The sequence below is a fragment of the Schistocerca gregaria genome, chromosome X (assembly GCF_023897955.1).
Source record: "Schistocerca gregaria isolate iqSchGreg1 chromosome X, iqSchGreg1.2, whole genome shotgun sequence".
Taxonomy (NCBI): domain Eukaryota; kingdom Metazoa; phylum Arthropoda; class Insecta; order Orthoptera; family Acrididae; genus Schistocerca; species Schistocerca gregaria.
Window position 1 is genome coordinate 416,033,498 of NC_064931.1, and position 16,705 is coordinate 416,050,202.

A 16,705-nucleotide genomic window follows, 5' to 3' on the forward strand; every position below is an offset into this window, starting at 1 on the left:
TCGAAACCAGATTATTTTCCAGCACAGTAACACAAATTGTAACAAGAAATTAGATGTTTCGGCCATAACATGCCATCTTGAGCAGTGGTGCAGGAAAATTAACTACTTTCAAAACAAGCCTTGAAGTATGCATACATCATGAGTACTAAAGCTCTAAAAGCTCCTAGGAGTAAATATGACACAAAGTGAAATTTACAACATGATGAAACATTGTTGTGTCCAAATAAAGGTATATTTATTTTTCAGTATCAATGTAGTGTTGAAGTCATATTAGTCTCTTGAAGGACTACGGAAGGGAACTCCCGTGTGCGCTTAACATGAAAGGATGGAATTCTAGCAATAAACCTCAGCGCCAGCCTTTCTACTAACAAAGGAAGTGCGTTACCTTCAACGCTTAAAACAGCACAAAAATATCCTTAAAGTGTAAATCGCTCGTCCCTATAACAGTGGTACGAGCCATTTGCGTGCAAAACTGCACGACTTACGTTGAGAGACGTGTGGATAATCGCCTGCTGAAGGTGTCAAAGAGGAACTTCGGTAACATAAGAAAAAAATAGCAATATAATAAGACCAAAAACACATACATTTCAATATCATGACTTACTGCTTTATTTCCCTCTGCTTAAAATGATAACGCTATCTGAACAGTAAACTTTTTCTATCGACCTTATAGAGTCTCACACTTATCTAGTATTGAATGCGCTGATGTGAGATATCAATAAAGTGGTCAAAGAAAAGTTGAACAGAACAATATGAACATCTGACTAAAGCCACTTTTTCACATTCAGCCTGACTTTTGCATTCAAGCAATCCAGTGTCAAATGCCACACTTATTACAGTTTTAAGCAATGACATTGGTATATCAGTGTCATATCCTATCTTTCTCAAGCATATTGTAACATACGCTTGCATTTCGTCGCAAAAAGATGATTATATAGCGCAAAGTGAAGTTTGATGATGAAATGACGATCGTGCAATTTTCTTGCAGTTTTTCACATTCTTGTGTTACAAAATCAACGGCTCCTCTCAGCTTGGCAATATTTTCTTATCTTCTGTATGTTTTGGTCTTCTTGTATCGATATTTTCCTTTCTTCCTGTTATCAAAGTTCCTCTCCTAGATCTCGAATAGCTCATCATTCAAATGTCTCTTGTGTTTTGCATGCAAGTGGCTCATACCATTGACTTCGGGACTAACTATTTATATTTTAAGCACACTTCCGCGTTGTTCTGAGCTTTCGAGGTCAAGCACTTCTTTAGGTTAGTGGGCTATTAAGTTCTGAGTTCCCCGTACAGGGCCACTAAGTGCAACTGCATTTTTGGCTTGGGATGAGTTAAACAGTTTCACTCCTTTTGGGGCTGTGGAAGAGTAAGGTGGCGGTATAACTTTTGTACGTACGGCGTACAACAGCTTTCCCGCTAGAAGATCGCGGAGCTTAATAACATTTTGCGAGTAACGTTAAGCTGGTATCTGGAAAATCTGTAAGCTCGTTTGGTGAGAGAATTCAATTACCGAACCAATGAACATTAACTTGATGCATAGTGGGTTATAAAAGCATTCGATTACTGGTATCTGTTGCAACTATCGAATTTAATGAAGAGTTTTTGCATATATCTACGTGTGAATTATGTAAAAACATTTCAATTGAAAATATAAACTCTCGTGTAGTGTTGCAATCCATTTCCATCGACTCAAGCTGTTTTTAGTATTTTTCAGTAGTTAATATTTATGCTAATGTAGTTACGATATCACATTTCTAAAACTGGATCTACTTTTGCACTGATATATTACTAATCTCTACACTGTGTATCAAATGAGCCAAAGACTTTAAAATCCGAGCGCTCTTTCTGAAAGATGAGTACGTTCGGATGGATTGTGTAGTTTTCCCTTTGGCCTCTGTGTGAGCTTCTCGGTTACTTGTTGCGCGTGCAGTGGCTGACCTGTAGTCGTGATCCTGGAACATGTTGGCCGCGGTACCGTGGCAGTTCACGTTTCTGAGGGCGGTTCGCTCGAAGCGCGACCGCTTCCAGAAGGATTCCGGCATCTTGGGCAGCCCCATGGACACGTACATGTCCTCGGCGGAGCGCACCATCGACATCACGGTCACACCGTGCTGGCGCAACATACGGCCGATGTCGAACTGGCTCGCCGAGGGCATCACCACGTCGGTCAGTGCTGCCCAGTTCTGTGCCCACATGTTTCCTGCGAGCACACGGGTGACAATCGTCAGTAGTGAGGAGTTCTACGTCGATTGAGAAAGAATTTGAGGTGCCTGTAGTTAAATCGTCAAAAGATAGCAAGAGCGCCCCGGTTTAATGCAGCAAGCATAAAAATAGTACTTGTTCACGTCGCAACTGTTTTTATTTTCGGGCTGTGCTAAATTTATAATTTTCTTTCAGCTATCTTGTACTCGTATCTGTACTTATTACTGCGATAGTACTCCAGTTATTCCCAAGATAGAGAGGTATTTTGTTGTGCTTAGATCATTTTCTCGCTCTATGTCAGGATTGGTTATGAACTGTAGATTAAAACTGAAGAAACTGCAAAAAGGTGGGAATTTAAGGAGAAAATATAAAAACGCAGTAAATGAAACAGGCAAAAGGGAATACAAACTTCTCAAAAATCAGATCGACAGGAAGTGCAAAATGGCTAAGCAGGGATGGCTAGAGGACAAATGTAAGGATGTAGAGGCTTATCTCACTAGGGGTAAGATAGATTCTGCCTACAGGCAAATTAAAGAGACCTTTGGAGAAAAGAGAACCACTTGTATGAATATAAAGAGCCCAGATGGAAACCCAGTTCTAAGCAAAGAAGGGAAAGCAGAAACGTGGAAGGAGTAAGTGGAGGGTCTATACAAGGGCGATGTACTTGAGGGCAATGTTATAGAAATGGAAGAGGATGTAGATGAAGATGAAATGGGAGATGTGATACTGCGTGAAGAGTTTGATAGAGCACTGAAAGACCTGAGTCGAAAAAAGGCCCCGGGAGTAGACAACATTCCATTGGAACTACTGACAACCTTTGGAGAGCCAGTGCTGACGAAACTCTACCATCTGATGAGCAAAATGTATGAGACAGGCGAAATGCCCTCAGACTTAAAGACGACTATAATAATTCCAATCCCAAAGAAAGCAGGTGTTGACAGATGTGAAAATTACCGAACTATCAGTTTAATAAGTCACAGCTGCAAAATACTAACGCGAATTCTTTACAGACGAATGGAAAAACTGGTAGAAGCTGACTTCGGGGAAGATCAATTTGGTTTCCGTAGAAATATGGGAACACGTGAGGCAATACTGCCCCTACGACTTATTTTAGAAGCTAGATTAATAAAAGGCAAACCTACATTTCTAGCTTTTGTAGATTTAGAGAAAGCGTTTGACAATGTTGACTGCAATACTCTCTTTCAAATTCTGAAGGTGGCAGGGGTAAAATACAGGGAGCGAAAGGCTATTTACAATTTGTACAGAAACCAGATGGCAGTCATAAGAGTCGAGGGACATGAAAGGGAAGCAGTGGTTGGGAAGGGAGTGAGACAGGGTTGTAGCCTCTCCGCAATGTTATTCAATCTGTATATTGAGCAAGCAGTAAAGGAAACAAAAGAAAAATTCGGAGTAGGTATTAAAATCCATGGAGAAGAAATAAAAACTTTGAGGTTTGCCGATGACATTGTAATTCTGTCAGAGACAGCAAAGGACTTGGAAGAGCAGTTGAACGGAATGGACAGTGTTTTGAAAGGAGGATATAAGATGAACATCAACAAAAGCAAAACGAGGATAATGGAATGTAGTCGAATTAAATCGGGTGATGCTGACGGAATTAGACTAGGAAATGAAACACTTAAAGTAGTAAAGGAGTTTTGCTATTTGGGGAGCAAAAAAAACTGATGATGGTCTTAGTAGAGAGGATATAAAATGGAGACTGGCAATGGCAAGGAAAGCGTTTCTGAAGAAGAGAAATTTTTTAACATCGAATATAGGTTTAAGTGTCAGGAAGTCATTTCTGAAAGTATTTTTATGGAGTGTAGCCATGTATAGAAGTGAAACATGGACAATAAATAGTTTGGACAAGAAGAGAATAGAAGCTTTCGAAATGTGGTGCTGCAGAAGAATGATGAAGATTAGATGGGTAGATCACATAACTAATGAGGGGGTACTGAATAGGGTTGGGGGGGAAGAGAAGTTTGTGGCACAACTTGACCAGAAGAAGGGATCGGTTGGTAGGCATCAAGGGATAACCAATTTAGTATTTGAGGGCAGCGTGGAGGGTAAAAATCGTAGAGCGAGACCAAGAGATGAATACACTAAGCAGATTCAGAAGGATGTAGGTTGCAGTACGTACTGGGAGATGAAGAAGCTTGCACAGGATAGAGTAGCATGGAGAGCTGCATCAAACCAGTCTCAGGACTGAAGACCACAACAACATCAACAACATGTCAGCATGGGAGGTAGGCTAACCATTCATTCGCGTTAGACCACACGGGGAAGTACGATCTACCTGTGTCCCACATTTGTTCATTATTTACACCGATTCCAGTGTTAAACGTAACAGTACCCAGTGCGGATGATTGTGTAATTTTTGCTGCATGTACCATTTTTCATTTTACTTATCACTAACTTTCTTGGCATTTAGCGAAAAATTATGAATAACGTGTACGGCCTAGTAGAGCCGGAATGAGACAGCTGGAATTTATTTAATGAACGCTTAGTCTTAGCCCGGAGAAATCACCTAGGGTAGGCTACATTCGGTTTTGTTTAGCAGTGTGGTACAGTGGGACATATACACTGCTTGACAAAAAAACTGAAGCAGAAGGAAGAAGCGTCTGATGTCTGTGTAACTTCGTACACGAACACACCATCAGCGGGTATTAACCGATCACAGTTGCGATTCACTGTGACAGGTATAATAGCCACCGGCGTACCTTTGTGATGTTCGTGTTTGGTGTTGCTCATGTTTAGTGTTGTTACCAGCACTTGCCGAGTATATAAGGGATCCGAACAGTGTGAGGTGCTGTGTGATCACTGTGGAGGACACAGAGATGCCGCATACTCGTTCGAGGCTACGTCATCAGCACCTGACAGAGTTTGAAAGGGGCCGCAGTCTGGGTCTTCATCTGGCCGCCTGATCGAATCGTACAGGACCCAGATTTGTGGGGCATTCTGATGCGAGAGTGGCTCATTGTTGGACTGTGTGGGAAGGTGAGAATAGGCATCCTCGTCGCCAACATTCTGGTCGAGCACGGTTGACCACCACAAGAAAGGATCACCGTTTTGTTTACCAATCACATGGTAACCCCTTCACATCTACGCCTGCCATCTGAGAACAAATAACAAACTCCCTGCTACATTTTGCGCCACTCCTAAAGACTGGTCGGAGATAAGAAGCAGCCGGACTATCGAAACACCGTGACATGCGCAGCATGCCAGTAATCCCACAATTGAAACGGCTGCGGTTGGAGCGGTGCCGTGCCCAGGAAGCATGGATTGCTGACCAATAGCGCCACAATGCGTTCAGTGATGAATCTCCATTTGGCACTCTCCTGGATAACCATCGCCTGCGAGTATGTCAGAGACTGGAGGAGAGATCCTATTCTTCAATTGTTTTGAAGAGAGATAGCGGTGTTAATCATGTTGTAATGTTGTGGGGAGTCGTTGGGCACGACTTCAGGCCACGACTGGTAGTGATTGAGGGACCTGTGACGGAACAACAGTACGTCCCGACATCCATCGTCCTCGTGTGTTACCTCTCATGCGACAGTATCGTTGTGCGACTTTTTTAAGCAGAAAAACCCGTGAAGACTATTTAGAATAATTCTAGTCACTACGGACTATCTACGTGATGCTGAGGTACTCCCGTGGCCAGCATTATCTCCGGATGGGACCAGCTGAGAAGTCAAATTCGGCCCAGAGTCAGTATCCAGGATATCAAGGACCAGTTACAACAGGAGAGGTTACAGCGATTTCATGCCACCTTTCCCAGCTGAACCAGTGCAAGCATCAAGGAAAACGCTGACGCAACGTCGTGCTGCCAAATTGAATTAATTTTCATTTTGTTTCCCTCTCTTCCTCTTAGAGATTCTTCCCCAGGCAGTTAATATTTCTCTGTGAAGTGACCTGTCAGATTCATGGCACCTTATACAGATGCTTATGATTTCTAAATTAAGTATTCTGAGAGTAGGGAACTAGTGGTCGGAAATAAGAGTTTAGTTCTTAATTGACATAAATGACTTACACTTTTCATCGTAACATCACCTTATAACAACTAATTATAGTGACGACTGCCGGTCGCTAAGGATGCTTCACAACGGCACAGAAAATGTTTGTACATTTTCTCAAATATTCCTGTTTTATCTTGCACAATGGGACAGGTAGTTACGAGCGAACCGAGCACTTCCTCTCCTACTTCACTGGTGTTTCATAAACCAGTGGCTTCATTTAACCTCATAAGAAAAGATCCACCATTGTTACAACATAGACCGATACGGTCGCAGGTTCGAATCCTGCCTCGGGCATGGATGTGTGTGATGTCGTTAGGTTAGTTAGGTTTAAGTAGTTCTAAGTTCTAGGGGACTGATGACCTCAGATGTTAAGTCGCATAGTGCTCAGAGCCATTTGAACCATTTTCTGGCTACAACATACACGATAGTGTATTGATTTTCACGGTAATGCCTCCAACAACTTTACAGAAACATAGGCTGTTTACAGACACGTGCCTCACACACAATGCTCATTCGATACCTGTTACCACCTGAAATATTCATTCCCTAACTGTGGTTCCTTACCTCAAACTACTAAGTTTAAGGCCCTCCCCTGTCTGTAAAATTTTGACCCTAAAATATTAAAGCATCCAGTTTGTGGAAGTACACGTTGTCGATTTTTCTTACCTACACTGTGAAAATGGTTCCAATGGCTCTGAGCACTATACGACTTAACTTCTGAGGTCATCAGTCGTCTATAACTTAGAACTAATTAAACCTAACTAACCTAAGGACATCACACACATCCATGCCCGAGGCAGGATTCGAACCTGCGACCGGAGCGGTCGCTCGGTTCCAGACTGTAGCGCCTAGAACCGCACGACCACTCCGGTCGGCTAGCTACACTGTGACTACAATGAATTGGTTATGACATCGTGGTGTTTGTAAGGGCTTACATCTGCCAATACCCTTATTCAGCGAGAGAAGTCGCAAATATCTGATAATTTTTCGCAGTGCGCTATCACGCACACGGAAAGAAGAGTACTAAATATATGAAGTCGGACTATAAATAATCTGCCCAAGCGACGTGGAACGATAATAAAACACTGGGGTGGAAGGACAGATATTGAAGCCGTCATCTGGCCATTGGGATTTAGGCTTTCCGTAGTTTCCCTAAATCGATTACGGCATATGGCGGGCTGGGTCTTTTCAAATGACACGGTGGATTTTATTTCCCATCTTTCAGCAAAATGAGCATGTGCTCTTACCCAGACTACTTAGTCGTCGACGGGATGATAAACCCCTGTCTCCATTCTCGTTCTACTCAGAGACTGACGTTGGTGCGAAGAGCCTGACTAATTCGTAGGATATTTAACTAATAACTAAATTTCCAGAGTAGTGATACGAATGCATCAAGCTACTGGTACATAATACTACCAAGCTGGCTATTCCGGTGGTAGACTCATCGGTGCTACCAGAGTCTGTAATATTTTTGGCTTTACAGCCATCATATTCAGTTACAAGAAGCTCTTCTTAGAGCAGATGAGAAGGCTGTAGTGGCAAGGTGACGTAATGTGGTGTCATGTACCGATGAAAAGTGGTTTGTTCGGTACGGGTATCATGAAAAAGACCGCTTAAATTCTGGTACTTCTCCACGATTGGCTGCTGCGTTCGGAAGTTGAGCCTCAAAATGATAAACTTCTGGTATTAGTATTAGACAAATTAAACAGCGTATTTACTTGCATTTCAAATTAAAACATCTCTCAATAGCGTAATATTATTCCATTATTTAAGAAGTATTAATAACCTTCAGAATAATAAGCAACTGCTAAACGAAAAGGCAGACGGCACTGCCCGAGGCAGGATTCGAACCTGCGACCGTAGTGGTCGCTCGGCTCCAGACTGTAGCGCCTAGAACCGCATGGCCACTCCGGCCGCCTGGAAGAAGTGGTTCGGCTGTAAGATTATAGCTGGTTCGGCAGTGTCGGAGGACAGACATATTGTCTGCCGCTGCCGGCAGTTGAGAACACTGTGATAGTAGTTACGGAAATACGGAGTTCATTATTTTGTTGAAGACTGGAAATTATTTGTGACTCTAAAGCGAAATGTAATTGTGCAGTTTCTCGTCTTCTGCCATTAAAAGCTAGTGGCATCCCATATACACAAACTAATTGAAAATTTAATTATTCACATAATATCAATTCCTTGCAAGAGTTTCTTACAGCCTCAAGATAACGGATTGACGACCTACATGCTGTCTTCTGCGCAGGGGACAAGAACTGTAGAAGACTGTAGGTAGGTGAACATTTATTAGAACTAATGCATTCCACTCAGGGCGGTGGCAGCGAATAGGCACTTCGCGCGTACTGCCATTTTAGTACAAATGAGATCTGTGACACGTATCTGTGGTAACACAGAGGAGGTATGAAAAAGCGAAGTTTCCGAGAGAAAGAGGTTTATAATACGCATGTGTATATACCCTCTTTTTCCCTGTGTCTCTCTTTTAACTTGCTGTAAGCTCACTTACCCATGAAAACGTTTCACCGTCAGTATACAGATTGCAGCACGAGCAGACTTTCAAGTGCATAAGCTACCAATTGAAATTAATGGGTGCAGTGAATAGTCCGGTTGGAGGACAGCTAGAATGCGGCTTCTGACTCATTGAGAAAAAAGTGTGATATAACAACCGAAAGAAAGTGCCGCTACCAAATGAAGAGGTATGCTTCTGCATCCTAGAGGCCACAGAGGGGAAACACCACCATTCACGGAGAACATTGTATACTAAAAAAGCCTCCCAGAAAGATTTGGTGAGCTTTAAAAAGAAATAAATCTGTACATAATCCAACGGAAAACTCCACTACTCCACTTAATCTTACTAGTGCTTCAATCACCCTCGTTTCCCCGGGAACAATTGATGATCACTGTCCTCTCACACCAAAACTCTAGATGCCAGACACTCAGATCGATACCGAACGTTGTATGTCGATAGAATGTCAACCAAAACACCTACTTAGTGCGTGCTATGTGCTGCCGTCTAGTAGAACGTGCATAAATGGTTATTAAAAGGAACACAAGAACTACGGAACACAGGAAAAACTTATCTGTGAGCAGTTGCGTTGTAGGTCTCGCGTGAGTGACTTGGTAGAGCGTGAGGTCGTCGTACAAAAGGTCTCCTTTTCAAACCCCACTACTGCAATTTTTTTTAACTGTTTATGCGTGAAACTCTTATATGTGACAACACTTTCCTCACATGTAAATGCACTTTTCGGAGCTTGTAGCAATGTTCTTTTGGCAGTCTGCTTTCGCTTCGTTGGTTGAAAGTAGCAAACCTTTAGGGCACATTTGTATAGATAGGTATGGTGTTCTATCGGCATGTGCGACAGAATATCACACCTTCCTATACAAATGAACCCTATAGGTTTGTTTCTTGCAACTGACGAAGCGAAAGCAGACTCACAAAAGGACATGGCAAAAAACGCCAAAGTCCTTCCACTTCCCCTTACTACAATTTACCGAAGTTAGTTTAAAAAAACTATCTGGCTATGTTTTCATCTGACCAATCAGGGTCTCAATGTTAACCTTAAGCTCCGCCTACAAAAATTCTGTCTATCCAATGAGAAACGTTATACTTTTCGTGGTGGGGCTATGTTTTTAAAGTTTTGCAACGTAACAGAGACGCTAAAAAGTCTCACGCTAAAACCTGCAGCTGGTGTGGTCCTTTTAGCGTTATCGTAAGATCTATACTGTTCTTCTGGAGGGCTCTATCTTTTAACATGGGCTGGAGTGTGGTCCTCGACATACCTGAGACGCGAAAAAGTCTCACGCTAAAACTTGCTGGTGGTAGTGGCCCTTTTTGTGTTATCGTAAGATCTATACTGTTTTTCTGGAGGGCTCTAGCTTTTAACATGGGCTGGGGGGTGGTCCATGACGTACCTGAGACGCGAAAAAGTCTCACGCTAAAACGTGCGGGTGGTAGTCGTACAGGTAGGCTGGCGGCGTGGGTGTCCAGACCGTCCCTTATCGTAGGGCCTTCTAGCTTAACACGGTACTGCTCTCGGCTTCTGTTCTCGTTTCTCCCCTCGGAACTGCGTCTGCCTCACGGTGGGAAGGTACAACATGCATTTAGGCATTCTTGTGTTAGCCTGTGGCATTTCATTTGCTCACTCGTTACTAGAATTACTTTGGTTAATTTAATGTCACGATTTATTCGGAGCTATGTGACATACTAGTAGATTTGCTTATTATGTCAGGGTTTTCATGGAAGGTGTTGGATTTGCCTGACACCTTACAATTGATTGATGGTAATGTACGAACGCAATCGAGGAATGTGTTCGACTTATGGACAGTGTCCTCATTTTCGTTAACAGTGTTAGCCCCCAGAGACCGTCCCATTTTGCAGGTACGCCGCACTGTGCAGACAGCGTGCAAATTATTTTATGCATTCGTTGGGCCCGAATCACATAGAGTACGTTAATGCACAGCTACCCAGTATCTGACGTAATGAAGACGCCAGCAGTGTATGCGGCTTACCCATCACGCAGTAGATGGCACGCTACATATATTTAAACGGTATCAGCCCGAATATCTTTCCTATGCATAGCCGGAACGACAGGCAGTCGACACCATACTTTACAGTCATCATTTCATTAATTACTTATCTTAGCAGTTCTCGTTTCAAAAATATGGTGGTTGATGTCCGAAGTGGTAATAATTAACGAAAATATGAATTCGGTGGTGGATAAGGTAGAAACTGGCCGCTTATGTATTGAGGAAAAATACAAATAGGCGAGTGAAGCATGGCATATTGACATTTATTTTCCTTTGACGATATTGTTCTGACACCACAAGAAGTACTCTAACAACTTCTAGCTTCTTAACTCGAAGCCTGCGAGGTAGACTGTTACTTTCTTTTGTCTTAATTATTATAATTACTATCTTAAAAACCACAATGAATATACAATCAATTGATTAAACTGTAAATGCTTCAGTTCATAAGACAGCCCACGTTTTCTTTCTGAAACATCAAGTACACATACAGAAACCGAAAGTGATACACCATCAACACCTTCAGCGAACACTACCAAAGGCATATATCAGTAGTGTCAGGCTTGCGGAATATGTTCACTAAAATTTCATCGTTATACCAGTTTATTTCCTATGTTTTCAATACAGGAAAAAGCCATTTCTACAGATGACAAAAGGTGTGAGTACATGTGACTATTAAACATATCTAACGTCACTGCAAAGTTTTGGGTTGTGATCATAAAGCATTATGCCCTATGGATGAGCAATTGCAGTTTATCACAGACTTTCAGAGTCTGTGGAATGTCGAATCATTGGCACGATTGACATGAGAGCATCATTCCGACAGCTGGATGTAATATAAATGACTGTAGAACAAGCGATAACGAGATGGATTCGAGACACCATTGTGACAAGAAGGGTTGGCACGGCTCCTTTCAGAACGATTCCACCATGGAAAGATCGTAGTGTGGTTCGACTGGTTCCAACGAACAGACAGATGAGAACAGCTGAAATCCGGGCAGAGGTTACGGGTGGAGTATCACCACGACAGATTACTGGAAGATGGGTTGAGATCTCGAGATATCATGCATAGTTTATCACAGACAACACAGATTGCGTGGCGTAGTCCACAATCAACCAGAAAATCGTATGGCATTCTGTGGTGTTCAATGATGGGCCTAACTTCCGTTTGTGACTGTCAGATCGATGAAAAGCATGTAGGAAGACGACCTGGTGCAAGGTCATAGGATGTATTGATTGTCGATATACGTAGTCTCTCCAATTCTTGGAATTGTGGAGTTGGGAGCTATTGAAATGACAATCGGAATGATTGCACAATTGAGGAAGAGAAGCTTCATGCTCGTCAGTATATAACAAGAATGGTAAGACCCATTTACATGCTCTTCATGGCCAGGAAAACATAGAGCATATTCACTCACCATGACGCAAGATCCCAAACTGCAGTTCACACCACAAAAGCGTTGAGGAATGTGTGAATCTTTGACTAGCCTACCCGGTCTCTTGATTTTTCAGCAATACCGCAAGTCTGGAATGCAACATTTTCATACCAGCCTACGGGTAGCAATATTCATGAAAAGCTGCAGCATGTATTTCAGCCACGGTAAGAAATTCATTGCGGTAACAACAAGAAGCTGTTTGCTTCAATGCCACAATCAGTTCAATAGTCTATTCGTGCAATTGGTGATCACACTTCATGTATATGTTGATGATGAAGATGAGATTAGAATGGAACTTGCTATGTGATGAACAAATTCTGAAACTTTGATTAATATCGGTTTGGTGCTTCATAGTGTGACACTTTTCATTTCCTCCAGTGAATTAAATAGCACAGTATTACTACTGCAGGGAAAAAATTTATATCTGAACATTATTGGTGTGATTATTGGCAAATCTTCTTGTAATGAAGCCCTTTGTACGTAATTGGAAGTACACTCCTGGAAAGAGAAAAAATAACACATTGACACCGGTGTGTCAGACCCACCATACTTGCTCCGGACACTGCGAGAGGGCTGTACAAGCAATGATCACACGCACGGCACAGCGGACACACCAGGAACCGCGGTGTTGGCCGTCGAATGGCGCTAGCTGCGCAGCATTTGTCCACCGCCGCCGTCAGTGTCAACCAGTTTGCCGTGGCATACGGAGCTCCATCGCAGTCTTTAGCACTGGTAGCATGCCGCGACAGCGTGGACGTGAACCGTATGTGCAGTTGACCGACTTTGAGCGAGGGCGTATAGTGGGCATGCGGGAGGCCGGTTGGACGTACCGCCGAATTGCTCAACACGTGGGGCGTGAGGTCTCCACAGTACATCGATGTTGTCGCCAGTGGTCGGCGGAAGATGCATGTGCCCGTCGAACTGGGACCGGACCGCAGCGACGCACGGATGCACGCCAAGACCGTAGGATCCTACGCAGTGCCGTAGGGGACCGCACCGCCACTTCCCAGCAAATTAGGGACACTGTTGCTCCTGGGGTATCGGCGAGGACCATTCGCAACCGTCTCCATGAAGCTGGGCTACGGTCCCGCACACCGTTAGGCCGTCTTCCGCTCACGCCCCAACATCGTGCAGCCCGCCTCCAGTGGTGTCGCGACAGGCGTGAATGGAGGGACGAATGGAGACGTGTCGTCTTCAGCGATGAGAGTCGCTTCTGCCTTGGTGCCAATGATGGTCGTATGCGTGTTTGGCGCCGTTCAGGTGAGCGCCACAATCAGGACTGCATACGACCGAGGCACACAGGGCCAACATCCGGTATCATGGTGTGGGGAGCAATCTCCTACACTGGCCGTACACCTCTGGTGATCGTCGAGGGGACACTGAATAGTGCACGGTACATCCAAACCGTCATCGAACCCATCGTTCTACCATTCCTAGACCGGCAAGGGAACTTGCTGTTCCAACAGGACAATGCACGTCCGCATGTATCCCGTGCCACCCAACGTGCTCTAGAAGGTGTAAATCAATTACCCTGGCCAGCAAGATCTCCGGATCTGTCCCCCATTGAGCATGTTTGGGACTGGATGAAGCGTCGTCTCACGCGGTCTGCACGTCCAGCACGAACGCTGGTCCAACTGAGGCGCCAGGTGGAAATGGCATGGCAAGCCGTTCCACAGGACTACATCCAGCATCTCTACGATCGTCTCCATGGGAGAATAGCAGCCTGCATTGGTGCGAAAGGTGGATATACACTGTACTAGTGCCGACATTGTGCATGCTCTGTTGCCTGTGTCTATGTGCCTGTGGTTCTGTCAGTGTGATCATGTGATGTATCTGACCCCAGGAATGTGTCAATAAAGTTTCCCCTTCCTGGGACAATGAATTCACGGTGTTCTTATTTCAATTTCCAGGAGTGTAGATCGCAGACGCAAGCCAAACAGGTATGACCGCAGTTGGACGTAATCCGACAGGAACTATGCAGCAGTAGAGTTATTCCTGATTTGCGCAATCACTGCATAGGCCGGCACTTTGCAAGAACCCGACGCAAGTGTGGAATGTAACAGGAGTCACAGTGTGCAAATTGATTCGACAACCTCGGACACTTATGCAACTGAGGCATTTTACCTGTGAACAGCCTGTTGGATATTTATCCAATGTCTTGCTGAGTGTAAATTGCCACATGTGGTTGGGAATGCTCGTTATTGATATGTCGCTACGCATATCATGGATAGTCCTTATCATCATAGTACTATTAAGAATATTTCTTTTCGCTCCTTGTTTTTCTGTGCCTTTCCTTGGTGGAAAGAGTCATGTAAATAAAGTATTCTTATTGAATAATTGCTCCTATCATGTCTTCATGTCCCATAACATAACAAAAAACAACAACACTAGAGTTGATTGTTCCTCAACAACACATAAGAAGTGTAGAACGACATGCTCGTCTGAGAAGATAAGGTGTAATTCTGCACCCTGGGAATTAACCTCTGGTACCGAGACGGTAAAAAGTCTTCTAACTGAAGTAACCGAGGATACATTTGCAACCATATCGTTCTGGCTGGATTTACGAAGACAAATGCACGAAGCCACTACACAGACGATGACACTGCTCCCCTTAACTTCGTGTCTATGTTGAAATTATAGTAAATTGTTCGTTCATTGACGCTTGAAATTGGGTTCGCTGATAAGACCATTCTATCAAGCAGGAGATATCATCATCAGTTAATCAGTTATCTGATATATTAGCAGGTCCTTTGTTTGCCTCTCCATTTTCTGCGATCCATTGCTTTTTTCTTAAGGCTGCTGTATGTTGTACCGTCCATCATGCCATCCAGTATCTGGAATCTCTTCCTTCCTCGCTTCCTTTTCCCTTCTACATAAGTTTCTAAAATTGTTTTTATCAGTCCGTCATTATTTCTTAATATATGCCCAATCCAATTTCTTTTTCTTCTCTTTATTACATCTAGTAACTGTCTTTTCTCTCCCACTCTTCTCAGTACCTCTTCATTTTTTACTCTGTCTATCCAACTTATTCTTTCCATCCTCCGCCATGTCCAGATCTCAAAAGCCTCTAGTCTTTCTCTGTCTTTTTTCCTCATAGTCCATGTTACAGTGCCTTATAGAAGAACACTCCATACGAGATATTTTATGAGTCTCTTTCTGAGTTCTCTGTCCAGACCGCTGCAGAAAAATCTCCTTTTCTTATAAAACGCCTCTTTTGCCATTGCTATCCTTGTTTTAATTTCTGTGGTGCACTTCCAGTCGGTGTCTATCCTGCTTCCAAGATACTTAAAATTTTGCACCTGTTCTAGTATTTCTCCATTCAACATAATTTTTATTTCCTTATTTCCTCCTAGTGGCAATACTTTTGTTTTATTTGTGTTAATTTTTTTCCATATTTTTTCCTTTAGTTGCAATGGTGTCCACCAAATCCTGTAATTCTTTTTCCCCTGTGGCTAGAAGGACCATGTCATCAGCAAACCTCAAACACCCTACTCATCTTCCTCCAATTTCTACTCCTTTGTCATCTAATGAGCATTGGTCAATCATATTTTCCAAGTAGAGGTTGAAAAGAGTAGGTGATAGACAGCGTCCTTGTCTTACTCCTTTTCCTAGTCTGATCCAGTTTGTACTTTCTCCTCTCACTCTAACTGAAACTTTTTGATTAAGATATAATGAGTTTACAAGTCTTCTGGTTTTCCAGTCCACTCTCTTTTCCCTCATTATAGTCGCCAGCTTGTCCCAAACCACATTGTCAAATGCCTTTTCTAGATCGATGAAGTACATATATAGGTCTCTTCCATTTTCAATAAACCTTTCTCACAAAATTCGTAGGGTCCCTATTGCATCTCTGGTGCCCATATTCCGTCTAAAGCCAAACTGCTCCTCGCCAAGATTCTCCACCATTACTTTTTCAAGTCTTCTATTAATTATTCGTAACATCGCTTTGGCTGCATGTGAAATGAGGCTGATTGTCCTGTGCTCTGCTGCATTTCTTGGTTCCTTGTTTTTTCGGCAATGGAAGCATTACTGTTGTCAGAAAGTTCTCAGGCCATTCACCACTGTCATATATTTTATTACATAACCTCAATATTTCTCTTATTCCATCTTGGTTCAAGCATTTTAGTATGTCTCCCGGTGTTGTATCTGCACCTACCGCTTTGACATTTTTCATTGCAACTATGGCAGACTTTACTTCTTCCATTATGTTGGTTGGTCCTTTCTCGTCATCACTTACACTGTTGTGTGATTCAAGTTTCAGGGTTTCTGGTTTGCTATTTGTGTCATATAGCTCTTTTACATACTCTTTCCATCTCTGGAGGACATCGTCACATTCTTTGTACACTACCTCTTCACCTTTACTCAAAATTTCCATAGTAGCATTTCCTGCTCTGTTTTGTTCCCATTTCATAGTCTTTACTCTGCTGTATAGTAAGTCGTATCTTCCCTTCCTGTGCAGTTTTTCAGTTTCATCACATTCCTCTTTTAGCCATTTTTTCCTAGCCTGCTCTGTTTCCCTTCGCAGTTCATTAT

General features: G+C 43.1%; 1 protein-coding gene across 1 annotated transcript in view; it reads right to left on the minus strand.

Annotated features, from left to right (window-relative positions):
- The window catches only part of LOC126298426 (angiotensin-converting enzyme-like), a 267,596-nt gene that overhangs the window by 50,235 nt on the left and 200,656 nt on the right, over positions 1 to 16,705 (minus strand). Inside the window, exon 6 of the mRNA XM_049989754.1 lies at positions 1,939 to 2,200. Within this exon, the coding sequence (XP_049845711.1) occupies positions 1,939 to 2,200 (262 nt within the window). The remainder of the gene's footprint in view (positions 1 to 1,938; positions 2,201 to 16,705) is intronic.